Source organism: Poecilia latipinna, unplaced genomic scaffold (assembly GCF_001443285.1).
Source record: "Poecilia latipinna isolate Pla-1442-1.1 unplaced genomic scaffold, P_latipinna-1.0 Scaffold344, whole genome shotgun sequence".
Classification (NCBI taxonomy): domain Eukaryota; kingdom Metazoa; phylum Chordata; class Actinopteri; order Cyprinodontiformes; family Poeciliidae; genus Poecilia; species Poecilia latipinna.
Genome location: NW_015112960.1, coordinates 74,460 through 99,360, shown reverse-complemented (window position 1 = coordinate 99,360; position 24,901 = coordinate 74,460). Strand labels below are relative to the sequence as shown.

The 24,901-nt window shown below is 40.6% G+C and overlaps 1 protein-coding gene across 1 annotated transcript in view; it reads right to left on the bottom strand.

Moving 5' to 3' along the window:
* The window catches only part of roraa (RAR-related orphan receptor A, paralog a), a 55,586-nt gene that overhangs the window by 15,542 nt on the left and 15,143 nt on the right, over positions 1 to 24,901 (bottom strand). The window contains exon 2 of the mRNA XM_015035669.1: positions 503 to 588. Coding sequence (XP_014891155.1) covers positions 503 to 588 — 86 coding nt within the window. The remainder of the gene's footprint in view (positions 1 to 502; positions 589 to 24,901) is intronic.

Below are 24,901 nucleotides of genomic sequence, written 5' to 3'. Positions count from 1 at the left end.
TTTCCTTCGCCGTGAATGGCTGGTGTATTTGAAATGGTACAAAAGGTGGCTTCAATGGGGAGAAACACGCTGTAGCAAACAGCCAACAATCTGCTATAATTCAAAGCACTCTCCTTTTGATCATCCTATTTCAAGAAGAGCAGCAGAAGCGAAAAAGGAGAAGAAAAAAAAAACAGCAAAAAAAAAAAAAAGACATGTCCCTGGGAGGGAAAAGGCAGAGGAAAGCAGAGGAATGACTATGTCCTACTAATTGTGCCTTTCTGTGATGTCCTCAGTGGTGCTTGACCACTTTAATGATCATGCTCTGTGTGTTTACACACACCACGCTCCCTCTCCAAAACGCTGTAAAACTTCAGCAACATTTTAAGATGTTCTTTTTTTTTTCTTCTACCAAACAAGCAACTTTCTTTACCTCCTCAGCGTTTCCTCCCTGTCTTTGCCCTCCCTCTTTCACATGCTTACAACCCATCACACTAACAGGTTCGCTCCTCTTGATGCTTACCTTACAGCCTTCGCATGTTATCACGCCGTAATGGATGCCTGATGATTTGTCTCCACAGATCTTGCAGGGAATTATTTCGATTTGAGCTGGGGAGAAGAGAAGAGAATGAAAGAAATAAATAAATAAGGGCAAAAAGAAATCAACATTTTGCTGTCACAAGCCGCTGTACAACCCTCTCACCATGGATCCATGTTGGTACATGAAAGAGCACTGTGCTTCTAAAAACATCTCATCCAGTGGCTTTTGAATCTTCACTTCCACACAGTATTAGCTGAATATTTAGAGCTGCAGTCGTGTGTGTGTGTGTGTGTGCGCGTGTGTGTGCATCTGTGTTTTTTTAAGGGAAGGATCCAATTTTAAAATGCTCAACAACAGCCTGTACAAACATGGCATCGATTTGTCGCGAAAACACAACTTACATTAAGAAAAGACCCGGCTGCCCACAAACCCTAATACCCCACAGAAGTGCAAATATAAACCTTGTGCAATGACAAAAGATCATTTAGCCACATGAGGAGGTCTATTCCCTGGTGGAAAACCCGACTTCATGCAGGCTCTTAAATTTCAAAACCATAACCCCCCCCTCCAAGGAGCAAATCCACTGCAACCACAAAGAATCATAACATGCCCGCTGTGCTGGATGAAGCAGAAACTGTGTGTATTTGTATGCGTTTGTGTGTGAGCGAGCTATACGAGAAAAAAACAAACAAAAAAAAAACGCTTCAGTTTAAGTTTGGCAGCGCCGTTGTACTGTTGACAGGCCTGAGATGCAGGACAAAAGCCCAGAGAGGATGGGCCTCATCCATCGTCGGCCCTCGCTCCAGGAGCGAACCTGCAGCTCAACGGGCAGAACACACAGACACGAGACACCCAGAACTCCCAGCTTGGTCCACTGATCTCAGCTTTATCACCGCAGCAGCCGCCAGTGCCACGCCGCTACCTTCCTCCGAGGTTCACCCCCCCCTCCCCCCACACCCTTTGGATATCTGTATCTCGTTGCCCTCCTCAGTCGCGTCATTTCCATCAGTGCACTGCAGCGCCAGCTACTTGATCTGAATCGAGGAAAGATCACAGTAGGATGCTCTCTGTCATGATGTAATGTTTTGTTTGCTTTTAACCACTGATGTAGACTGCCTATCAGGGTAGAAACTGCTCTTGTACCCACTAGATTTGTAGATTTGTTGGCACTCCAAGTAAATATTATTGAAATCACTAAGTTTACACATCATTCATAAAAAAAGAAAAAGATCAAGACTTCAAAGATTTTCTAATTAGTAATATGCAATTTCCCATTTCCCTGATATTTAAATATGATACCATACAGAGACCCATTCCTTACAGCCGTTGGCCTCCGAGGCTGGAAGAAGACCCATGTTTATGTAGTGAGAGATAACTGCAGGATAACATGGCAGACTGGGGTCATCAAGTCTCCATAACAACCATTAGAGGTCATCTCACACCTGGTTGTTTGGGAGACATGCCAGGTAGAAAGCCTATTCCTGTCCTACTATCACAAACATAAACATGTACTTTGCTAAATTGTGTGCTTTAGTCAGAAGAGAACATTAATTCTTCCAGCTAATTAATTCACCAATTCTACAGCTGAAACAATAGATGGATATGTTACATTTTTGACACATTGATAAGTGTTTTCAACAAATGAATTCAGATATGCTGGGGATGATATTAAAAGTTGCAGAAGAGTGGCTCTGGTGGACTGGGGCAGAAGAAACCCGATTACAGAGACTGTAAAAAGAGGAATACTCTCTTCATGTATGCTCCAACACTCAAAATCTCAAACAAACAAAAAAAATATTCTTTTTTTTTTTTTTGGGTCAGAGTATATATAGGGATATACATAAATTAAAAGCTGCACTTTTCTAATATTTTAGTTTGTTGCTCTCTTTCTGCTCTCTTCCAAAGCAGATTATGATACTGCTTTGAAAGATAGTCTTTTTGAATATTTGTATATATGTTTCTATGTGTGTATCTTTAGTTCTTTTTTTTTTTTAATACACCTGTTGGAGAACTTCAGTCGACCAACCAGTTTCTCCACGGCCCCCCCTCCAAAAAAATGTTTGAACTTTTTAGTACTTTACCCAAATTATCTGCTCAGTAGTTATTCACTAAATATACACATCAAAATATCTTCTTAAAACTCGTTTTTTTTTTTTTTTTATTGGAGTAGAGCAGAAAACCACAGATATTATGTAACATAGTGCAATTTCATTCCATTTTATTCTTTTATATTTTTGGATACATCTTTTTATATTTGTTTTAGCATCTTGCCTGCTTAGTTTTTGAACCACTTTGTTTAAAATGTATTGTTTTTTTTTTTAAATGTCCTACACAAATACAACTGACATTGGCATTCTGTTCTACGGTGCTCGGATAAGCATCAGATCAATTCCCCCAAACAGAGCTTGATATATAATCTACTTCTTAAAAAGAGGTGGAATATTTTCAGGGTGTTACATCAGCCTCTTCCCTCAAACCAGGCCCAACTGTCTGCTATAATGCCTCAGGTCTCGTCTAAAGACAAAAGACTTAAAATATCTCCTGCACACCTTAACAAGCAGCCTCTTTATTCCGGTTTGATCACATCAAAAGTACTTTTGTTGGAGTTCATCCAGAGATCCCTGCCCACTTAATCAGCTGCCTTGGAACCTGCATTGTGTCATGTGGATAATGTCCTCGTCCCCGAGGCGTGCCCCGGAGAGCCCCTTAACACAGAGCCTTTAATCCACCAACCCGGGAGTTGCACTCTGTTCATTCAGGGGATCTCTCCTTGCACTGCTGGAGTCAACAAGACCAGCCATGTTTACTCGGAATTAGCCTAGATTTTAGGAAAATGAACAAAAAGGAGAGGTGGATCATGAACGATTAATACTCCTTCATACAACACCTCCTGCGATTTGAGGTTCTCCCATACAACAGAGGGCACTGCACCTCGTTGGCCCGGATTAGAGTGGAACCCAGGCAGGAGGCGGGCTCCGACAACCTCACTGAGAGGGTTAATTTATAATTAATATTTTCCTTACTGTGCGCAGTTGCTTGTTATTTCATTTAGGTCTATCTCTGAATGAGTGCACTCTATTGTTTGTTTTTGTGTTCTCACCGCATGAGCATTAGCTGTGCAGTGTGTTTCAACTCCTTTAGCATTTTCAGCCTCATTACTTACGTAATTTGTTCTGACATGCACTCACAACAACTGAAGCGTGCTGTAATTATGACTAGCTGTGGTTATGTTGCTCCAAAAGGCCGCAGTGACAGTCTCTGGCCATTGGGTGGCAGTGCAGGGCCGTTTCTACGGCTGTCATGCCAAGTTAAGCCGAGCTTCCACCCACCCCGTTCACAACCCACATGCTTTTGGCTACGAGCTCCAGCCTCTGATAGCTCCAGGCTTAGGCTTCTGCCTGCCCTCCCCTCCCCTCCACCCCCACAGCAGAGCTGCGAGATGCCTTCATCTCTCCCGAAGAAGCGGAGCTGGCTGGGTGCTCGCTCAGGCCCGACAGAGGCTGTGCCACATCAGGTGAAAGCAGCAAGAGTGCAGACACAGGGGTGCCAGGCCGGGCAGATTATATATCCACATGAGCGTAGTTTAGTTAAGCCCTATCTGCTGCAGGACGGGCCCAAGTGCATCCAGTCTCACCAGCTCTTTCACTTTGCTCCCACACAAACCCATAGATACTGGGTGTACTCGGCAGTAAAAAAACGGGTGCATCTATGGATCAGCTGACGCAAACTTCTAGTGTAATAATAATAAAAATAATGTCTTTCCATATACTTATTGCTTTCTTTGGTTAAGAGGTGAGAACTTAAACAACAAAAACAAACAAACAGAAAAAAAACATTCACGCATCCCAAAATGGCAGTTAATATCTATTGACGTAAAATGTGGAGTAAACCGTCTCCCAGTGTGAATCAAGCAGCTGCTGGCTCACTTGAGCTTGACCGCTGCAGTGCCGCTGATCCCATTCACCGTGCCCGCCTGCCTGCCTGCCTCTCTACCCGTCGCCCTGCCTGCCAGCCAGCCCTGCCCGCTCTGTTTACAACATCAAAGCCAGGCACAGTAACACAAGCGACCATGCTACAGCCCATCCCAGCAGCACTGCCGCTCCTCGCAGTGCGGAGAAGTGCCCTCTCTGCATGCAGGCCACTTCAAAGACACCTGCTGAGATGCCAAGATTATGTTGAATCCCAACTGCAGCACAATCACGCCCGAGACATTGCAGTGAGGGCCGGGGAAGCAACCTAACCCAAAGCATCCTTGCAGAGTGGCATGGGTGTTGAGAATAAAGAGCGCTGCAGAGAGAGAAGACGGTCATGCAGAACAGAATGTTAAGGCTTGTTCTTTGTCTGTGGCTGAGCGGCTCAAGGACACTGACTCACATCACTAGCAGGCCGTCCGAGGGGATGACGTGTCACTCAGTGCACATGTACAAAAGGGCCAGTGAGGCCATTGCATGTTCACCCAGTGCCCTTCGCTGTCTTTTTCACAGCCTTTAGACTGAGCCAGTGTGAGAACAGCACAGTGCATCATAAAAGACCAGGACAGTCAAACAAATACATATTAAGTCTGCCACCTGTCAGTTTCCCATTTTCACATCCCTGGCATATGAGCAGATTAGACACTCACAAGGTTCATTTACTTTTAATCAATAAATGCTGTACACCACTGCAATCTTCAGTGTGGACACAGTTTCTCTGGGAAGAAAAGTGCAGGTTGGTTGTGTCTAAGTGATTGGCGAATCACTTAGACACAACAAGAGGTATCCAAGAGGTAGCTTGGAAGCAGCTACTTCTTCTAAGTCAGTGATGTTTTTCTATGGGAGGTAGCGCAGCAGAGCATGCCTCCGGATCAAGCAGTTCCTCTCCAAAACAGTTGGTGGCAGCAGTGATACTCTTAGACAGCATGTATTTAAAAAAAAATATATATGCATATATTTATTCGCTTCAAGTAAGACGATATTCAAAAGAAATCAAATTTGAGACAACTTTGTCAAGACATGGCTGAATTCATTCAGACTGTGAGAAAGAGACATTTTTTTAATTGCATGACGGAAATTCAGAAAAAAAGTAAACTCAGTATCAGATTTACAGTGAGGATGTATAATCTCTAAAAAAAAACACACATCCACAGACACTGGTGTTTCAGTAATGTCAGCCATGCTGAAATGTAAGTGTAGAATACTTTTAAATGTTCACACACAAATCTCCAAATGTTGACTAATAAAATGTTCACTTAAATATTGCCTTTGTTTTAAAAATTTCGAAAAAGCACAAATGATTCATTATAATCTGTTTGAAACCCCGCAGGACCCTTACACACAAAGACATGTTGCCATTTATCCGTACTGCTGGTACTGAAGACCAGGCCATGCCATATATTTGCGGCATGGATTCAAGATGCATTTTGAAATGTATGAAATCTTAGAAAATACAGAACTAGAAATGCATAAATACCACAATAAATGAACTGGATTTTTTTTTTTTTTTTTTACACCGATTATATTGTTTTAAACCAGATCTGTAATCTGTCAAATTGTCATCTCTATTTTTTCAGAAAACTTTTCTAAAAACCTTTCACTTTACTCTCATCAGTTGAATGAATCATTACATGAATACATTTCGGGTAATGCATCGAGCTCTGCTGATAAAAGGTAAAAGTAACAATCTTGCAGCCTGCTACAAACAGTGAAATTTGTAGTCTAAATCTCCTTGCAGTTCCCAATGAACCACTGGAAAACTGACATAACGCTGAAGGATTAAGATTATCCCCCCCTACATTACAGGCCCATTGCCCAGGCCACCGTCATAATGCCGAGAGCTTAACCCATTACTCGATTGGACCATTAAATCACTTTCTCATGGCCTTGTGATTCACAGTAGATGTGCACCACAAAGTCTAAAATCAAGGCTTCAAGTGCTGATGTGTTTATATAGAGCAGATTTTTCCCACTGGTGCATTTACATACATCGTTGGGAAAGAAAGCATGTGAAACAGTTTGAGAAAACACATTGCTCTCGTGACTGCATGTGAAGTGTGTGTATGTGCGTGCGTGCGTGTGTGTGTGTGTGTGTGTGTATGTGTGTGTTTTGGCCACATTGCGCTGACAGCTGTCAATGACAGAGTGACGCAAGCCAGTGCGCTCATGTCAGATATTATGTAAGGTGGACGGGGCATGACATTATGAGCAGATTAACAATTCTTCTATCATTGGACAAGCGGCGATTATAGATGTTTTTTGTTGCTCTAAAATAGCTTAAAATTACCACAGCATTTCTGATGCTGTGATATTTTCTTTTAGAAAAGAAAAAAACAAACAAACAAACAAAAAAACGCCTTTAGATAATAGTCCAACAACGAGCGAGACTGTACAATGCACCTCCATCATTATGTGCATGTATTTATTTTTTTTCCACACAGACGCCTCATTTGACAGTGTAGATCATCTGTCGGTTAATAAAGAGAACCTCCTCTAAACAGATACCCATAAGAGTCAGATCGAGCTGTAGAGAGGCGACAGCCTAACAAGAGATGGAATCAGATCTCTGCCTCTCTTATCTGCCAGGGCTCTGCTGTCATATGAAGTCGCACAACACAATACTTTTTCTTTTTTTTTTTATCCCATTTATACCACAGAAGAAAAGGTTATTTGAATGTCACCAGCAAAACAGAGTCACGGTGTGAAATGCATCTTGTACAAATGCAGTGTGTTTTTTTTTTATTTTTGTGGAAGGTGGGGCTGAAGGCTTGCTGGGTATTTTAGCTTAGATCTGTTCTAATGGCAACGACTGGCTTGTGAGAGCACAGGAGGCTCACAGTGAGGTGCTGCCACTAGAATATACCTCCAGAACAAAAACCTCTGTATTGCAGCTTTTAACAGCTATCCTGAAATCATAAAAAAAAAAAAAAAAAAAAAAAACACTCAAAGGAGATTACAGAAAGCAAAGACATAATTGACACATTTTGATGTCTCCAAACTGAGTCTGGCTAATTCCCCATCAAATCATTCAGCTGTCTAAGCTGTGATCCTTTTTTCACCAGAGACCAGCTACAGTTTTCAGAAAATGGGCTTTTAAAGTTACACCCCCCTGCCCCCCATTATTCCTTTCATAGCAGAGCAGCGACTTTGCTGGAGCTCAGGTCTGGACCACTGCCCTGGGCTGCTTTTGGGATGAACTCATGCGTGCTTTGGTGTGTTTGTTTGTGTGTGAGGCCTATTAATATTTCAACACTGCCCAACTCCAGATGCCTGTACAACAGAGCAGTGCTTTTCTCTTCATGTCTCCAACTGTATTTACTTGACTGTTTTATTGAGGAGGATTCTGACACCCTTTATGAAGTCGAGCAGGAGAGGGTGAACGCATATTCCCTACCTGCAAGCTCAAGACGTCTCCCTTTACGTCTTCTTCTCTACCACTGTGACGACAATTTGGGCACTAATTTATGTGTTGTTTTGGCAAAGATTGACGAGCTTCCTGGCTGGGAGTCTGCTTTGCTGCACTCTGGGGGAAACGACAAAAGCTCGAGTATACGGAACAGACGAGCACCATGAAGGGGAGCATGTGTGCGGTGCTCGTTTTCCCTCCCCTGCCTTCGCCACCTGAGCTGGAATCTTTCCCCATCACTCTTTACCTTCCCCAGTTCGGATCCTTCCCCCCAGCCTGTCCTCGACAATGACAAGTGAAGCTTTGCCCAGCTGATTGGGCCCATAGCGCATAGAAAGGCTCGCAGTGTTTCTTCTGGTCCCAAGATTTAATCACAAAAAGTATTTTAAGGCTTTGATTTTTTTTTTTTTTTTTTTACAATTTTCCTTAAAGCATTCAAGTGTGTTTTAAACATTTTGCATGGGAGTGGACTACGCTTTCTGTACCTGTTTGAGATGCACCGAAACTCAAAATCACTGAGGCTGAAATCACACTGGGCCGATTGATTGACTGCTGCAGGAGCTGCTGGTTGAATTCTAAGAGTCAGGTGAAGATTGTGCAACATTGTTGTTTTTTTTTTTTTGAGCTTCGGCCAATTGAACAAAGAGGTCGATGGTTAAAGACTCCTTTGTGGTACAGAACCTTTGTTAAGCACCCCCAACTCTCTCTGCCGGGAGAGTTGCCTTGTACACTCCTTTGGAAAAAAAAACCACATGAATATATAAATAATGAATCCTTCAAAACATCCAGAGCAATTACACGCAGAAACCTTTACATAACAACAAAGAGCCTTGTTCGAGTGCACCAGGGAATTTGCTACTGCCACACTGTACAACTTCCTTTCTCCTATAATTGCTGTATTAGTATGCATTTCTGTAACTCAGCCTGGATTCTGCTGTGGGTTTGTGAATATGATATTTCTACTGTTTTGCTCCCTTATTTTAAACCCTACATCAGTAACTGCTTGCATGGTCTTTTCTGGAAATGTTTACAAGTCATTTTTTTCCCAAAGTCCAAGTAAAATCTCAAGTCTCTAATGACCAAACTAAGTAACTCACCTCGGATTCATGTCTTCTCGTAAAGCACAGACTAGTCCAAGTATCCTTAAGCTCAATTCAATGCATTAACTTTTAGCATTTGTTTTTATTGGTTCTAGAATGTTGAAGTAACATGCAAAGCGTTATTAGTTTCCACAATAATCACAGAAGATAATCGCTAAACATAAATTAACCATAGTACAAATAGGATCACTTTTACATTGCCCAGGATGTGCTATATTTTTTTTAATTTTTATTTTAATGACATTAGCTGAACAGCAATAGTTTATAGGTTGAGGGTTACATTTATGTTATTTTTAAATAACTTAAAATAGGTATTTAGTGGAGAGTTCAGTTTGAGAAACATGGATGCAGTCACATTCATAAGGTACAGCGAACTTGAACATGTTTGGAACCACTAAAAGGCCACGTTTCACTAAGGTTTCTGTTTAATAAATTAAACGATATGCTCAACTGCCTTACGAGCATTGGTCTGCAGATAGCTAAAAACTTGAATATACCTCTCCACATCTAGATAATGCCAGCACGTACCGACCAACATGCCAATATTCACACTATTTTTGGCCCCATTTGAACCACAAGGACATACTTAGAAATATACAGTTTTTACTACATCCTCACAGAGAGGGCGAGTATGCAGCGGATTGGACATCACCTAAAAAAAAAACACACTGGAAAAAAGTTATTTCTCAACAAAAGACAATGCAGTTTTGTGTCCTTTTGGTTCAGAACAGATAAATGATCCAAATAGGGAAAACAGCACACCTATATTCACTGTATTTTCTAAAAAAACACAGTTTTTTTTTTCATCAGTTTATTATCTAATACATAATTAGTGTATCTAATCTGCTATATGTTTGGCCAACCCTTTTTCAATGTCCCCATCTACATCTACTGCACAATCACAAAAAGACGGGCTACACATGGATGTTCACGATGCACATCTCCATGGTCAAAAGGAAAGTAGACCAGCCAGATTGGTATGACTTAGGCCCAACTGTAAGTGCTTGGAAGCATCAAACAAAAACAGATGAACTTGGAAGTTGTTCTTAGCTTCTTGTACTGACACATAATGTTGAGAGAAGCCATTTATATTGTGTGTAATAATACATTATATTCTTCAGTAGCTCAAAGGGAGCAAAAAGTAATCATCTGCTGATCTATACTTGCCAGCCTACTTTCACCCCTGGTTACACGAGAGAAAGATTCTTAACAAGACTCAATTCCCACAGAAAGAGTCCGAGTCAAATCTCAAGTCTTTAGAGCACAAGTCCAAGTCGAGTCTATAGTTTGTTTTAGCAAATTAAGAGGAAGTCAACTCAGTCTCCACAGATAATAGAGAAAATAGAAGAGAATCGGGAAGAGACAAGAGTTCTGAGGCACACTGCTGCTCAGGGTCAGTGGGTCAAAGGCACACAGCCAGAACACACAGAGCAGGCTGAATATTTCAGCTGACAGTAATTGTCCCTCTGTGGTCTCCTTAGGAAAACATGTTTCCAGACAATGCGGACTGGCTGCACAAGCCAGATAGTAATCATGATCTTGATTCGCTTCGTCGAAGAGAGAAGAGGCTGCAAAAGACAGTAACGGCATGAGCCAGTATTCTATAAGAGCCGGAGAAGGTAAAGGAGCCCTCTGAATAGAAATCCAACACAGAATTGTAATAATTTAAAAGATCTACCAAAAACTAAGCAAGAACAATCTTAATTTTATGTAAAAACAAAAAAAAAACCCTTAACAAAACAACAACAAAAAAAAAATTTTATAACTTGCTGTAACATTAATTTATTATGTGCTCTGTGTATGTTTATGTGAAAATGTGATGAAAAATAGTCTAATTATAAGTTATAATAATTATAATTATAAAAAGTCTGCTCTGGCTATACTATCAATTTTATCAGCTGCAGGTCCTGTGTACAGACTACGACAAAACGCACACAAAAATATATATTTGCTTGTGTTGTCATTTTCCTAAAAAGCCGAAAATGTGAATCTGCCACCCCTCAAAAAAAAAAAAAAATAACAGACAAAAAGCCTTATGCACAGTACAAATCTTGTCTGCAAATCCTTGTATTTCTTTTCCAGACTCTTATTTAAAAGTTTTTTTTTTTTTTTTTTTTTAACAGTGGAGCTGACGAGCACCAAGGGTGCCATTCACCTTGAAGGTCTTGGGTTTTCATCAGCCGAAAAAGAGCAGGCAAGGACAAGGAAGATGAATGACATCAATGGCCAGCCGATACTTCCAGGGACTTGTGATTGAGACAAATGAGCCTTGTTACATTAGCTGTGATACTGAATCCTGCTGCTCAAAGATCCAGAGCTTGATAGAGCTGAAACTAGAGGCACCCAACCTTTCTACAGATCACCGGTGTCACTGGGCCTCAGAAGAAGAACACTGTCAAAGCACCTGCTTCACTACACTTTTGTCTCTTTTCACTTTGCGCATTTGCATTTTGTTTTATGTGCATTCAAGAACTTCCTTATTAGACTTGGGGAAAAGTCACGATCCTAGGATGCATTCCAATGCAAACATTAGCAATGTTTACTGGGGTTTGTGTTATCATCCAATTATTATCAAGATGAACAGCTCAGGCCATATCGCCAAGCCCTAATTCATTCATTCATGCACACATTCACACAATAAAGGAAGCTATAAAAGCACAAGGTTTCAGTGTTAAGAAAAAAACAAAAAAACAAACAAAACAATGGGTCATTAAACAAAATATTAATGCAGATGTTTGTGTAATACCAGACATTACAAACTAATTGCAGAAAACTGAAAAAAAAAAAAAACTCATATTGGGATCCAGCATAAATGTTTTAATCATAAATTTATGTCTGTAATGGGAAATAAATGACAAATCTGACTGGAAAAGCAATTAACTCAGAATTTTATTTATATTGTTCTTTGCTGGAGTAGTAAAATGAACAAAACAATGACAACTTTCTTTGGGTTGTGGAAAATAGAGAGACCTCGCAGCTGTGGTGAAAGATCGTTTTTGAAACTCGGATCACAATATCCGACTTCTAAAGGGAAACTACAGAACCCTGGTGTAGTTTTGCACAGAAACATCATAGCTCTCCATCGTCTTCATTTCGCATGCCTGCTGTTTTACATAAGGCAGTAATAAAGCTCAATGTGCTGATAAGTAAAATTGTATGCGAGTTCCACTACAAGAGCAGCGGACGTGGAACACACTGCTGTATGTAATGCACATCAGCGAGTGAACTTAGAAGGAATTATACTCTGTATTGACTGAAAATAATTAGGTATAATGAGGGTGCCTGAGTACAACCTGCTTTACACCCTTGCTTATTGAATAGCCATTATGTGTGTTTTGTACACTTAAGAGGCCACTGATTGCTGTGGAGGGTCACACATATAGTGGCAGAAATGAAAGGCGTTTTCATCATAAAGCTTGTTCTTTTAAAGTGTTTTTTTTTGTTGTTTTTTTTTCATGACAGGTTAGCTTTGATATGCAATGTGATTGCAATAAAGTTATTACCACGTGAGATATTTACTGGTGAGGCTTTGGATTTAAAGGTTTGGTGATTTACCACAGTGAGTACACCAACCACTTTAACAGTAATCTTGTAAGGCAACAAAATCTACAAATGTCTCATTAGTTACAGCTAAAAAAGCAGCTCCACTGTCATTCTCCGGTTGTACCAGACCGTGTAAAAGGCATTCCTAGACGACAGGGGTGCACATGGAGTATCTACTGCCACGCAGAGTTCACGGGAAGCTTACAGCATGTGAGACACATTCCCCTGCACTGCTGTTTTCATAGTCCTACAAACACTGGCCTGGTTTTGTTTAACATGGCAGGATTAAGCAGCCATGCGCAAAGCGCGCGCTTCCTCTATTCACGCACAGCATCTTCTACCCGCTTGGTGAATCAGCTTCCCTGACTGCAGGTGAACACAGAATGGTGATCTAATCTGAGGCAAATAGACAAGTGCCAAGATTAATCATTGTATAAACGCATCCCAAAAGCTCTGGAATAACAATCATCTCTTAAGCCTCAGTCATGCAAAGGCTCAGGCATTAAGTCAGCTGACAACCACTATCCCCCTTCTCTCATACTGGCTTTGCTTTGTAGGTTTATTACAGACAGGACGGTGTCAACACTTTGTATGGTACAAGGGAGTTTCTAAGTCAAATGAGAGGAGTAGTCCACTGTTCTTAGGCAAATCATTTCTTCAACCTTGTGACCAGAACCAACCAGTTTTAAATTTAACAACTGGATCAGTGACCAGCCAGGGAAAAGTTAAAAACCCTAACTTTTGATTAGGAAACACACTATGCCAAAGTGCTACAAGACACTATAGCTAAAGGAGAACTAAAGGAGACTCAAAGTGTCAAAGCTTTAGTGCCGGCGAGAATGTTGGTGGGCTCTGGGAAAATTCTGAATTAAGGTGAGGATTTCCATTTTCTAGGGCAAACAGGAGCCTTCAATAGAGTTTACTAGCCATCGCTAATTACTAAAGCCAAGTTATAAATGTCAGTTTCGTTTATGTTTTAAAATAATAGTAAAATCCTTACCTCCACCATCCATCCATCCATTCATTCATTGTCTATACCCACTTATTCTTGCCGGGTCACAGGGTGACTTGTGCCTTTCTTCAGCAGTCACTGTGTGAGACGAGGGCTACAAACTGAACAGCTCATCAGTCCATCGCAGGCCAAACAAACAAACACACACACACACACACACACACACACACACACACACACACACACACACACACACCTAACACCTAACTCTAAATGACAATTTAGAGAGACCAATTAACCAAACAGTCATGTTGTGGGAGGACGCCAGAGTATCTGGAGAGAACCCACACAGAACATGCAAACTGCATCCAGAAGGACCTCAGGACAGGATTCAAACCCAGGACCTCTTGCTGCAAGGCAACAGTGCTACCAACTGTGCCATTTTGCAGCTCTTAACTCTACCAATTACAAATAATTAATGACTGCTTACAGCAGGACACCTAGAAAAGAATATCTAGAATGCTTTTCTTATCTTCTTTTATTGCAGCTTGTAAAGAGAATAAATCAACCAGAAACAGTATCGGCAGGTTAAAGCTTTCCAAAACACTGGAAACAACCACAAAGTTCTTATTGGTCTTATCGCTACACTGAGGACATAGTTATAGAAACATACCTGCTCATTAAAACCCTGTTAGCAACAGTGAGGACCACCCTCTCATTCCTGTCTAACCAGGTCTGCTGCTTTAATGCGAGCTTATTTTTGATGAGCGATCTACAGAAGACCCTGAAAAATCGAGAATGAAAAAGGACAGTGGGGAGAGTGAGAGATGCAGTCCACTGGTCCAGGGGTAAGAGAGCGTGGGATGTCCAGCTGAAGTGGGAGGCCCCTCTCCAGTAGTTGCTCCACAGCATGAAGGCAGAGGCAGCGCTATGCCTAATGAAGGGCGAAGTGGATCCCCCCCCTGTGGGACCCCCTCAGGCATACTCATTAGGAGATGAAATAGCGTTTCCCGCGGCAGAGCAAGTGTCTGCCTTCGCTCGGACATATTTAATTTAGGGCCATATGAACAGCAGGCCACACCGGCCAGTTTCAGGTTGGCCTTTGTAAAGTCCAAAAAAAAAAAAAAAAAAAAAAAAAAAATCATCATTCACGAACCAGAGCCTGATGAAATGGTTTGCACAGAATTGAATTATGGGTATTTTTGTAGTATGGGTTTGATAGCACAACATTCAGATTATTATAGGTCATGTGTAGTGATACTTCCAGCTATTGGCAAAAAAAAAAAATAAAATAAATAAAATCTTTTATAAAAAAGATGTTATATTGAGCCTATCACAACTTTCAATCCCTTCAATGTGTTGCATTATGTTGCATGTTTTTGGCTGCAGGCAAAAATAATAGATTCATTTAGCCAGTGGTGGTTTGTGGAAAGGAACCAAGGATTATGGTAATGCGGCACTGAATGCTGCAAGCAAAATACAGTGGAAAAAGAAACTTCTGCAGGAAGAGGCACTGTAGAAATATCTGAGAGGTTAATTTATATGATTGCATAAATCATGCATTCACAAATAAACCGAGAATACAAACTGCACTAATTTTGGGAAGAAAAACAATTTCTTCTGCTGTGAGAAAGAAAGCTTTTATAGAGTATCAATTCACTGAAATTCAAATACTGTACATGTCGCTGCTTATCCTGGTTTCTGATGAATCTTCACATTTATTAAGGCTGTCTTCGTGTCTTGTTAGATATGTATAACCAATCTCCTGTAATTAGCAGCTGCTAACCTTTGGGGTGCTAATCCCCCATGAACTGTGGATTTTGTACATCAAAGCCCACACACCCCCTTATAGCTGGTGCTTGAAATTACGCTCTATTTGAAACCTGCAATTATTTGTACAGCATGGATGCAAACAGTCTCCTCTTTTATGTCTCCAAGAATCCCGTGGGTTTGCAGTAAAGAATCCTTAATCCACTCCAGTGGAAATCCAAATATAGAGTTAACACGAGCTCTCGAAAATTTAGACCCACAGTCGGATTGCCTGTGATGCAAGCACAATGGAGGAACCTCTCACTTCTATTTATCTCATAGCTAAAATTTCATCTCTTTAGTAGATTAGGTGCACTATGTAAGCAATTTATTTTACCAAACTTTGATCCAAAATTTTGGTTCGGGAGTGAGGGAACGTTAGGTTGGTATTGCACGGTAATTAGTCAGGCTGTGTCCTCAGGTAGCAAGCTTGCAGTCTGCTGCTAAACAGATGTGCAATTCATAGTTTTAAAAACACAGTAACAGTGAGAGTGATGGCTGGTATTTCTCGCAGCGAGAAATATAAAACTGCTAAACTGATCTTTCTTTTTAGGAAGAAAAAAAATGTCTCAAGTCCTCTTCCAGCTCGGTGATCGGTGGTGCACAGCAATATGTGAGGGAGGGGAAAACTGTGGTCTCTCCAGCATTTTCTGTGGCATTTTATTGAGGGGACTTCAACAGCAAGAAAGGCATGGCAGAGAATATAGTGATTTTAAAACTATCGCTTATTAAAAACCTTGATGTAGCCTGAAACCAATACCAGCCTAGGCTTACTACAAAGACTGGATTTTGTTGTTATCCTGCACTGTTTAGAACAACAGCTGAAGGTTAGTCAGTTGTATTGCACACTGTTTAATGTAATCAAATACCACAACAAATGATGTTTAGTCTGTTGCAAGTTTTCCTCCTGCCCATTCGCAGCTGCAGTAAATATATTGTGCAAGGAGGGAGGGAAAGATTACAGAGATGCAAAATAACCAAAACAGATTCACACCTCATAGACAACACCGTATCCACACACACACACACACGCACGCATACACACGTGTGTGCACATGCACACGCACTCACACGAACGCACACGCACATACTGAAGCACAATGCTGATGTTTATGCATGGAAGCTGCCTAAAGCATTTACTTCCTTTAATGAGAGACAGGAGTCTCATGTATCAGCGATGCACGGCAGGGGAACAGTTGGGTTGGCTTTATTTCCATCAATCCAAGGCATTTATCCCTGCATCACATCAATACCTGTCAGTTGCGTGGGATGAGATAAACCTTGTCGAGCAGACTGAGTCGGGGCCACGCAGTTTTTGGTAAACGCGTGCACTTTAAAACTCCAGGTGGGCGTGATAATACACAGCGATAAATCAAGTAGGCTTCAAACACATGAAGGTACAAGAAAGTTCCTTGTGAGACAAGATGACACGAGGATCTTCTTTCCAGCATTTACTCAAGTAAGTGATTAAAAATCCATGAATAAACAATGATCCTGTTCAGTATTTAGAAGAAACTATACACCTCGGCTGTCATCTAATCCCCTTCGAAATCTCTTTACTTACCTTATTGTAACGGGGATCCCGCTTCTCTTTACTGCCTTAAATGGGAAACTGAAATCTCATCTTGTGACACCTCACAAAATAAAACATGCACTTGTTGCAAAGTGCTATAGAGTGACATGGAAAACTTCAAATGTAAGTAGCTCAATGTTTTTTTTTGTGTTTTTTTTAACCATTGCACATGCTCCAGCTTATTGCAAAGCGTGTGTTAATCTGAGTTTATCTGTGAAAACAGATATAACACAGTGAGAAATATTCAGCCGCCTATGAAAAAAGATTTATCATGTGATAAAAAAAAAACACACACACACACACAAAAAAACCCCTGCAGAATAACGTACTCGAGGGATTGGCTTTGAGCGATGGCAATACTCCTAAAGGCGGCCAAATTATGATTTATAGACTTTGGCTTGAGAGTGCATGGGGCAGACATGCATGTATCCATGACTGCTGGGCTTCTCTCCGCAGCATGGGAGCAACTCGGAGAGAATACATTTAGTGTAAAATTGCTTCATCTGTTTACAATTCCATTTGGAGTTTATGAGAAAGACAGGCAAACACAGCCTGATGTATTGCCCCCATGTCACGGCATGGCAGGAGCATCCACACAAAGATTCATCTCTCACTTAGAAGCCAAATGATACGTCTAATTTGCTGCAAGCACAGTTATTTTTAACCTCTCCGAGCTGTCAGATAATGGAGCTCGACTGTCAGCGTTGGTGTATGCGAGTGTGTTAAAAGGTTGCAAACTCTTTTCAATTTACCATTCCCTTTGAGGGAATTACAAAATGCACATTCCCATTAGTTCGCCTGATTGACATGGCTTTTTTGCTTTTTTATCAAAACCAAAGGTGGGGAATGAAAAGAGTTGACGGCACCGAGATGGATACATCCAACAGCAAACTAAATTTGGCTTTCACTTGCACTGTCAATAAAGTTCAGCAAGTGCTGGTTGTTTTCGTGGTTATTAATTGGGCAAAATGATGCTTTTTTTCAAGCAGAATAGATGGAGTACTTGCAGTTTCTAAAAAAAATAATAATAAGAGATGAAAATAAGGTCACATAAATTGTGTTTTTTTTTTTTGTGCAAACTGGAGAAAAGCAACATAGTGAATTCATGCAAAGGGACCAATTAAAAGAAAAAAAACACACTGGAGAAGTAACAATGAACCAAGAAAGGGGACTGTTTCCATCTTTATCAGCTTTGATTGACGACTAGCTAGTTGGAAAATTTGAAATCATTAGTTGTTTTTTTCTATCACTAAACTCCTCATACTATAGCTCTACTATGTCAGGTTAATAGCAGCACTCTTCAGTGTGGAAGCTGTTACTGAGTGAAGAACAACCAAACTCTCACTATTACTGAATCCTGATCAAAAATTAGACATACGGCCAGCGTGTTCTCAATTTCGTATTTAAAACAATTAAATTATCTAGCTCTATTAAGTGTGGTTGTACATCACAAAGAAGTGTAAATTCAATATTTACTAACAGCAAGAATTGCTCAAGTGCTCTTGAAGATATGGAAACATTCAGCGTATTCAAAACATTTGAAAGCAACGAATTAAAAGCGGGAACTGCAAGGGAAATGCAAAAGGAATAAAACAGAAGCGGAGTGTACAGAGTCTAATCTCAAAAAGTCCTCTGTTATGTTGCAACGTTATCAATTAGTAAATTAATTCATATGTGCTACATTTAAAAAAAAAACAAACAAAAAAACAATCAACAGATATTCGCCTGTGATTGGCATTTTATCCTTCTGGTGCAAACAGTTCCACTGTCCCAAAAACCAGCTGACCTCTGATTTTTGCCAGCTCCAGCTTACTGCTGTTATGTAAGGAAAGTGAAGGGGACACGTGGGGGAATGAGCACTGTTCATGTCACCTCTGCCACGCTGAAACAGCCAAACCCTCTGTTTGTTTTTCTCTGTATGTTTGGGCAAAAAGAAGTAGAACAGCCAGTGCAGGGTGACATTTCTCAATGATCTGGTTCGACACTAGCATAAAAAAGTAACAAAAAAAACAAACAAACAAAAAAAACAAAAACAAAAAAAAAAAAATGTCTTACATCACACTTGTGCCACTACAGTCCCAGCTGCTCTTAGGACCCTGACTGAATGACTGGGGAAAAGCTCATGAGACCCATTATAAAATAGCTCCTGACCTTTTTACTATAAACTGAGGTTGCTTTTGCAAAAAAAAAAAAAAAAAAACTTTCTGCAGAAGGCAGACAAGACATATAGTGATACGTTGGATTTAAGAGTTCCTGTCATGTAGGACAAGATTCTTTAATGAACACATGAAAACATACACAAAGCTTGGAAGGTATTCACAGGTTTAAGTGATAAATGAACCAGGCATCATCTTTTTCCTCCAAAGTATTCACGCTTATCAAAACACTTTTTTGCACATAGGCAAATTCAGTACAATGCTGTATTCGCTCAAAAAAACATGCTGAAAAAGCTTTATGCATCCCAAACAAAAGCACGAACACGGAGCTGAAGCAAGTAAGCAGCAAGTGCACCGTCAACATGCGTCTATGTTGGAAGTGTCTCCCATCTGAATGAGGAAGCGGAGCATCATTTTCAGGTGTAGCGGAACTCTTTGGTGGTTACATAAGTAGCTGCTAATGGTGCTTGGTCAGAGTTTAAGATCTAATCCTCTGAGGCAATATGAGCTGCCACAACAGCTTTCGACATTTTGTCTGGTGGAGTCAGGAAATGCAACACCCTTCATGAGTTGAAGCAAGACGAATTTAGTGGAAAGAACAATGATGCCTTTCTCTTCTTGACTGAACGGGTTTACTCCCGACAGTTCACTTGGCAAAAAATTGCATTTTAAAAATACAAATGAATTTTCAGTTGAAACCTTCCATGTGAAGCAGTCGCAGCACAGTAGTCCAAACCCAACAACCAATCAAAAACATCAACTTTGATAACCTATGACAGGGACTCGGGTTTGTGACCTGGACTCAAATTCCATCTAATTTGCAAAATAAATAAAGAAAGAAAAACTGACTCATGCTCAAAGGATTCAATATCCGACTCGTCTCAAAAACTCTCCATCTCCCATGTAATCAGGGATCAACGTAACTTGATGAATAAAGATTTGAGAATTTTTTTTTTCTACCATTGAACAACATTTCTAAAAGGTAATTGACAAACCGCCACTCTAACATTTTTCCGCTCTAACAGGAAATATGTACATACTTTCCTGTTAACAGGTGTATTTGATTTATTAACCAAAGTTGAGGAAAGAACATAAGTGCTTAATGGTTCATAAAAATCTTTCAGTGTTTAATGTAACATCCTCATAATGTTCCGATGTATTTCTCTCAAACTGAGATCTGCACTATATAACTCCCCATCATTTCAAAATGAAATAAAAAAATACTAATAATTCTAGAAAATAAAAGCACATCCTGATTGTTTCATTAAGAAATTCGGCATAAACTAAATGTTCACTTTTATTGGGATAAATAATCCAAAGCATTTCACACTTTTTTTGAAGGTTGAATTGAAATTTTTTTTGGCAAAAAGATGACCATGTGTTATCAATCAATCAAATTTTATTTGTACAGCACCTTTCAGTAGTAACAAGGCATTTCAAGGAGCACACAGTCAACAACATTACATTTTGCACATCAGATTATTGATTAATTTTTCATGATTAGGTTTCAAAAGCAACTCTAAACAGCTGAGGTTTTAGTCTAGATTTAAAGGAACTGAGTGTTTCAGCTGTTTTGCAGTTTTCTGGAAGTTGGTTCCAGATTTGTGGTGCATAGAAGCTGAATGCTGCTTCTCCATGTTTGGTTCTGGTTCTGGGGATGCAGAGCAGACCGGAACCTGAGAGGTCTGGAAGGTTGATACAACAGCAGCAGATCTTTAACATATTGTGGTGCCACGCCATTCAGTGATTCATAAACTGACAACAGTATTTTAAAGTCTATTTTAAAGACCATTTTAAATCCAAATGTTAAAGTGCTAACATTTGATTTGAGGATAATGATTTAAATTCATTACCAACCGCTGTGCTGTGTTTTCAGCATACTGGTTGGCATGCATCCATTGTAAAAAATATTTAACTCCTGTCATTAGGCACCTGAAACGTAGCTGATGATATCCAACAGGTTAGAGCTCAAAACCACCTGTGCGTCCATTTTGAGCGAGCTTGAGATGTGTCATTCAAAGGACAGGTGCTGGATGCGCTCCCAGAGGCATGCAACGCGCTCGTATGTCGGCGCGACAGCTCGCCTGATAAAATGGCCGTCTCTTATCTCTGCTGTGCATAAGAAAGGCTTATATGTTCTCCATGACAGATTATCCGCCACGTCGGGATTTGCCCAGCAACATCTGAACAGATGCACAAAGCGAAACAATGTGTCACATGTATATAGCTTCAACCTAAAACTTAACTGTTAATGTGCATTCTTCTATGTTCAAGCAACAGTGGAGGGTATGAGTTTCTCTCTTGCACAGCAAGTCTCAGTTTTTTTTGTTTTTTTTTTGTAGCACAGTGAAACTGGCAATCCTGAAGCAAGCTTTAATTATTATGATAATCTGCAATGAATACATGATATGATAATTATATGTTATCTATAATTATTGTGATCATGTGGGGCAGAGTGTGCTGGGAAACTATTTGAATCCTCACCACTGGGTAGCATCATTATTAATCTGACAGCACTCAGGAAGCACTTTGTTTGTTTACTCTGATTGCTCTTTTACCGGCCCAACAAACAACTTGGCTCTCCTCTGAGCTACAGTGGCATAATTTGTTGGAACAGCGAAAGCATTTATCTATAAATTTAGTTTCAATTTGAGGTAAGCTGCAGTCGTGAAAAGCCAAATCACTACCAGGGAGAAGATTATTCTAATTACTAACCAGCTGTCGCGCATGCTGCATGAGCGCAGGATGTGTCGGAACACAGAGCAAAGCAGTTATCAGTTTCACAGAATCTTTTGAGCTCACATTTACATCGTGCACAAGATGTTAAACACGAAATTGTCTTGATTTGTATGGTAATGCTGTGAAACTAAACAGCGTGCACAAGGGGGGGAAAAAAATGCTGTGACTGAATCTAGGAGCTCTGATTTTATGGTCAATTTGTGACGCAATCTCAAAAGCAGAATGTTCATTTGCAGATCTAATAAACCCGATGGTGTTTTAGTTCCAGCTCAGAGTATGAAATGCGTGCTGACCACCTGACAGAAAAACGCAGCAATACATCTCACACAGGCGCGGTAATATGTGCAACGTTTAATTTAAAAGCAAGTCTGACGGTTTGCTGTGATTTAGTCACACAGTAAGCTGGTGAGGCAGAGCAGAGGAATTTTCTCATGCGATAGTCTGTCTTTTCCAAGGCTCAGTATATCTGAATTAGACCATAATGCAAGAATGGCTCAGTCCCTAGGGTTTTCTTTGCCATTTGTACAGCTAGCGCTGCAATCCCCCTGACAGGCCTGTTTGTGACTGCTCCGCTATCAGAGGGTTGAGAAGAGCCAGGGACGAGCCTTCATTAGAGATTAAAGTGACCGTCACAAAGTCCAAAACGATCCCTGCCTCCTGCAGCAAGGCGAGTCGAGACACTGAAAGGGTTTAAGCTCATGCGTCGACAACAAACTCAGAATCAGAAGGATCCTTTTCTTGGTGTATTCTTTTCTTAAATTTCAATAAGCACCCATGGATGAAATTTAAATATACATATATTTTTTTTTATTGGCTACCAATAATCATGTCATCTACATGGATTTGCTTTTATAAAACTCAGAAAATGTTCATCAAATTCCAAGCACGACGGCAATATGTTATGTGTTTATATGATTTATTTCGGTGTGTATTTTCAGCAAACATCATAAGGATTAGATACATTTTTCTACTAATTAGACACATTTTCTTTCTTATAACTTGTGGCGTAGCGGTAAGGCATGTCTCTGTTGATCCACAGCCAGTGAACATTAGCAGTTCGCTGTGTGAATGATATGAAGCAGAATATGTAAAGCTGAATCCCTGACCTTTTGACCAAACTCCTGACTCTAATAACTAAAAATGTAAAAATGTGTGCTCTCTTTTTTGAAACCATGCAAAAACAGACGCGCTATTTTGGGAAAAAAAAAAAAAAAAAAAAAAAAAAAGGTTATAATTTCTCAGATGGGAATGCTCACTGATCAACCGATTTAACCTAAAATCTGTGAGTTCCTTTGTAACTACACCGAAGATATAAAAGAACTGCACTGTAGCACAGAAACTAATGGCAGACGGAAGGTTAAACAGAGCAACAAAAGCCTTTATACACATTACGCCATTCCTCCTTCCTTCAGAATCCTTGCTGTAACTCCAGAACAAAGCAGCTATTCTCCGAGGAACATGAAAGACAGACATCTGTCAATCACCGCTTCTGCAACTCCGTATTTCCTGTGTCAGAGGCTGCAGGTTGAAGAAATGTGCAATATTCTGATAATATTTCATGCAAACTAATGCAAGTCAGAACACTTCCCTGCTGGCCAGAAGGAGGGAGGGAGGGGAGGGGAGAGGGGACGAGAACAGGTAATTATTGGATTGCCTCAAGGCAAGAAATGATAGAGATTGCAGAGAACGGGGATATTTAGCCCTGCTAATGAAGGCCCATGTTTTGGGAGAACTGTTAAGGGGGAGTGAAGGGAAGCTGGGCCGGGGCTCGGCAGGAGGCAGCGCCTGATAAGGCCATCTTACATAATGGTTATACCAGGTCTGGCTTGCTGTTTGGATCGAGGTTCCCTGTTATACACATTCTCTGCAGCAGGCTCAGGAAATGAGGCACACTGTCTGGTATTCATACAAGTTCACTACATTAATTATAAATCGGGAGAGACAAAGGCTTGAGTGATTTGAGTGAAGGATCAACCTCCCTTGGCCTCGTCTATTTAACCCCTCTGAAGGGTTTATGCTTGCCCAACTCAACAGCCTTAGTTAAAGTACTGAAAAATAAAAGGAGGATGCGTAGATTGTATATGCAGCAGCTCCCCCGGACAGATATGAAAATTTAATCACGACATTAGGATTCACAGGCATTCCCTTGCTAGACCTGCAAGCAGACATCAGAATTGCTAATTTGCTGGTTTGCTCAGGAAGGGCTGGCTGATGGCTGAGGAAGGGATGAATGGAAACAGGAGTCTGATTTGTCCAGATAACCTTGAACCCCAATGCTCAGCTTCCTGTGGACATAGAGAACTCAATCAGTCCCCCCTTTTTTTTTTTTTTTTTTTTTTTATCGTGCTGATCTGAGTTGCTGTCCAGAGCAGCGGCCAGCACGGTGCCACACTTGCCCTTACTCGACTACTCCGAAGGTGTCGTCAGCCAGGATCATTTCCTGCTATCTCGCTCGTCTGCTCTGACAACGTTATTAAGTCCTGCCGAAATGCGACAAAAATAGCAAAATTCTACCTTTAAGAAGACAGTATAGAAATGCAATATGATCCCAATCAGATCGGACGATTAAGCCCCAAGTAAATCTTTGACAAAAATCATAGTAATTGTGGTTCCATTTCTTATCGGGATAATTAATTTCTATTGCTTGTGAGGGAGACTCCACCAGAGGCATAGGCACGATAAAGAAAAAAGGTCCTGACAGGGTTATGAGTCAGCAGAGATGTGAAATTCAAATTAGCCAGGCTAAGCAGTTTGAATCTGATGATGATTTGAGTAGACTCACTGGGCAGCCCTGCAGTACAGTACAGCAGCTCAGGGCTGCAAGGTACTGAAGATACTCATGGACACAGGTGCTACATCAGCAAATAGCATGTGAAGGAAGAAACAGTCCAAACTGTACTCACGACTTTCTACTGGTTTTATTTAGCGGGCTAAAATTTGTGTTCATTTCTCTAAAATAATTTTAGGGAAAGAATTACAGGGAAATTATTTCCTGAAGGGGAAAATGTATTTCTCTTCAGGATTCCCCCCCAGAAAACTTGCTAAGCCTAGTGGAAGGGGTGCTAGGTCAGTCCACCAGCAGGTCACCCTTTCTTTGTGTTTAAAAATTAAATAAATAAATACTGATGGGAA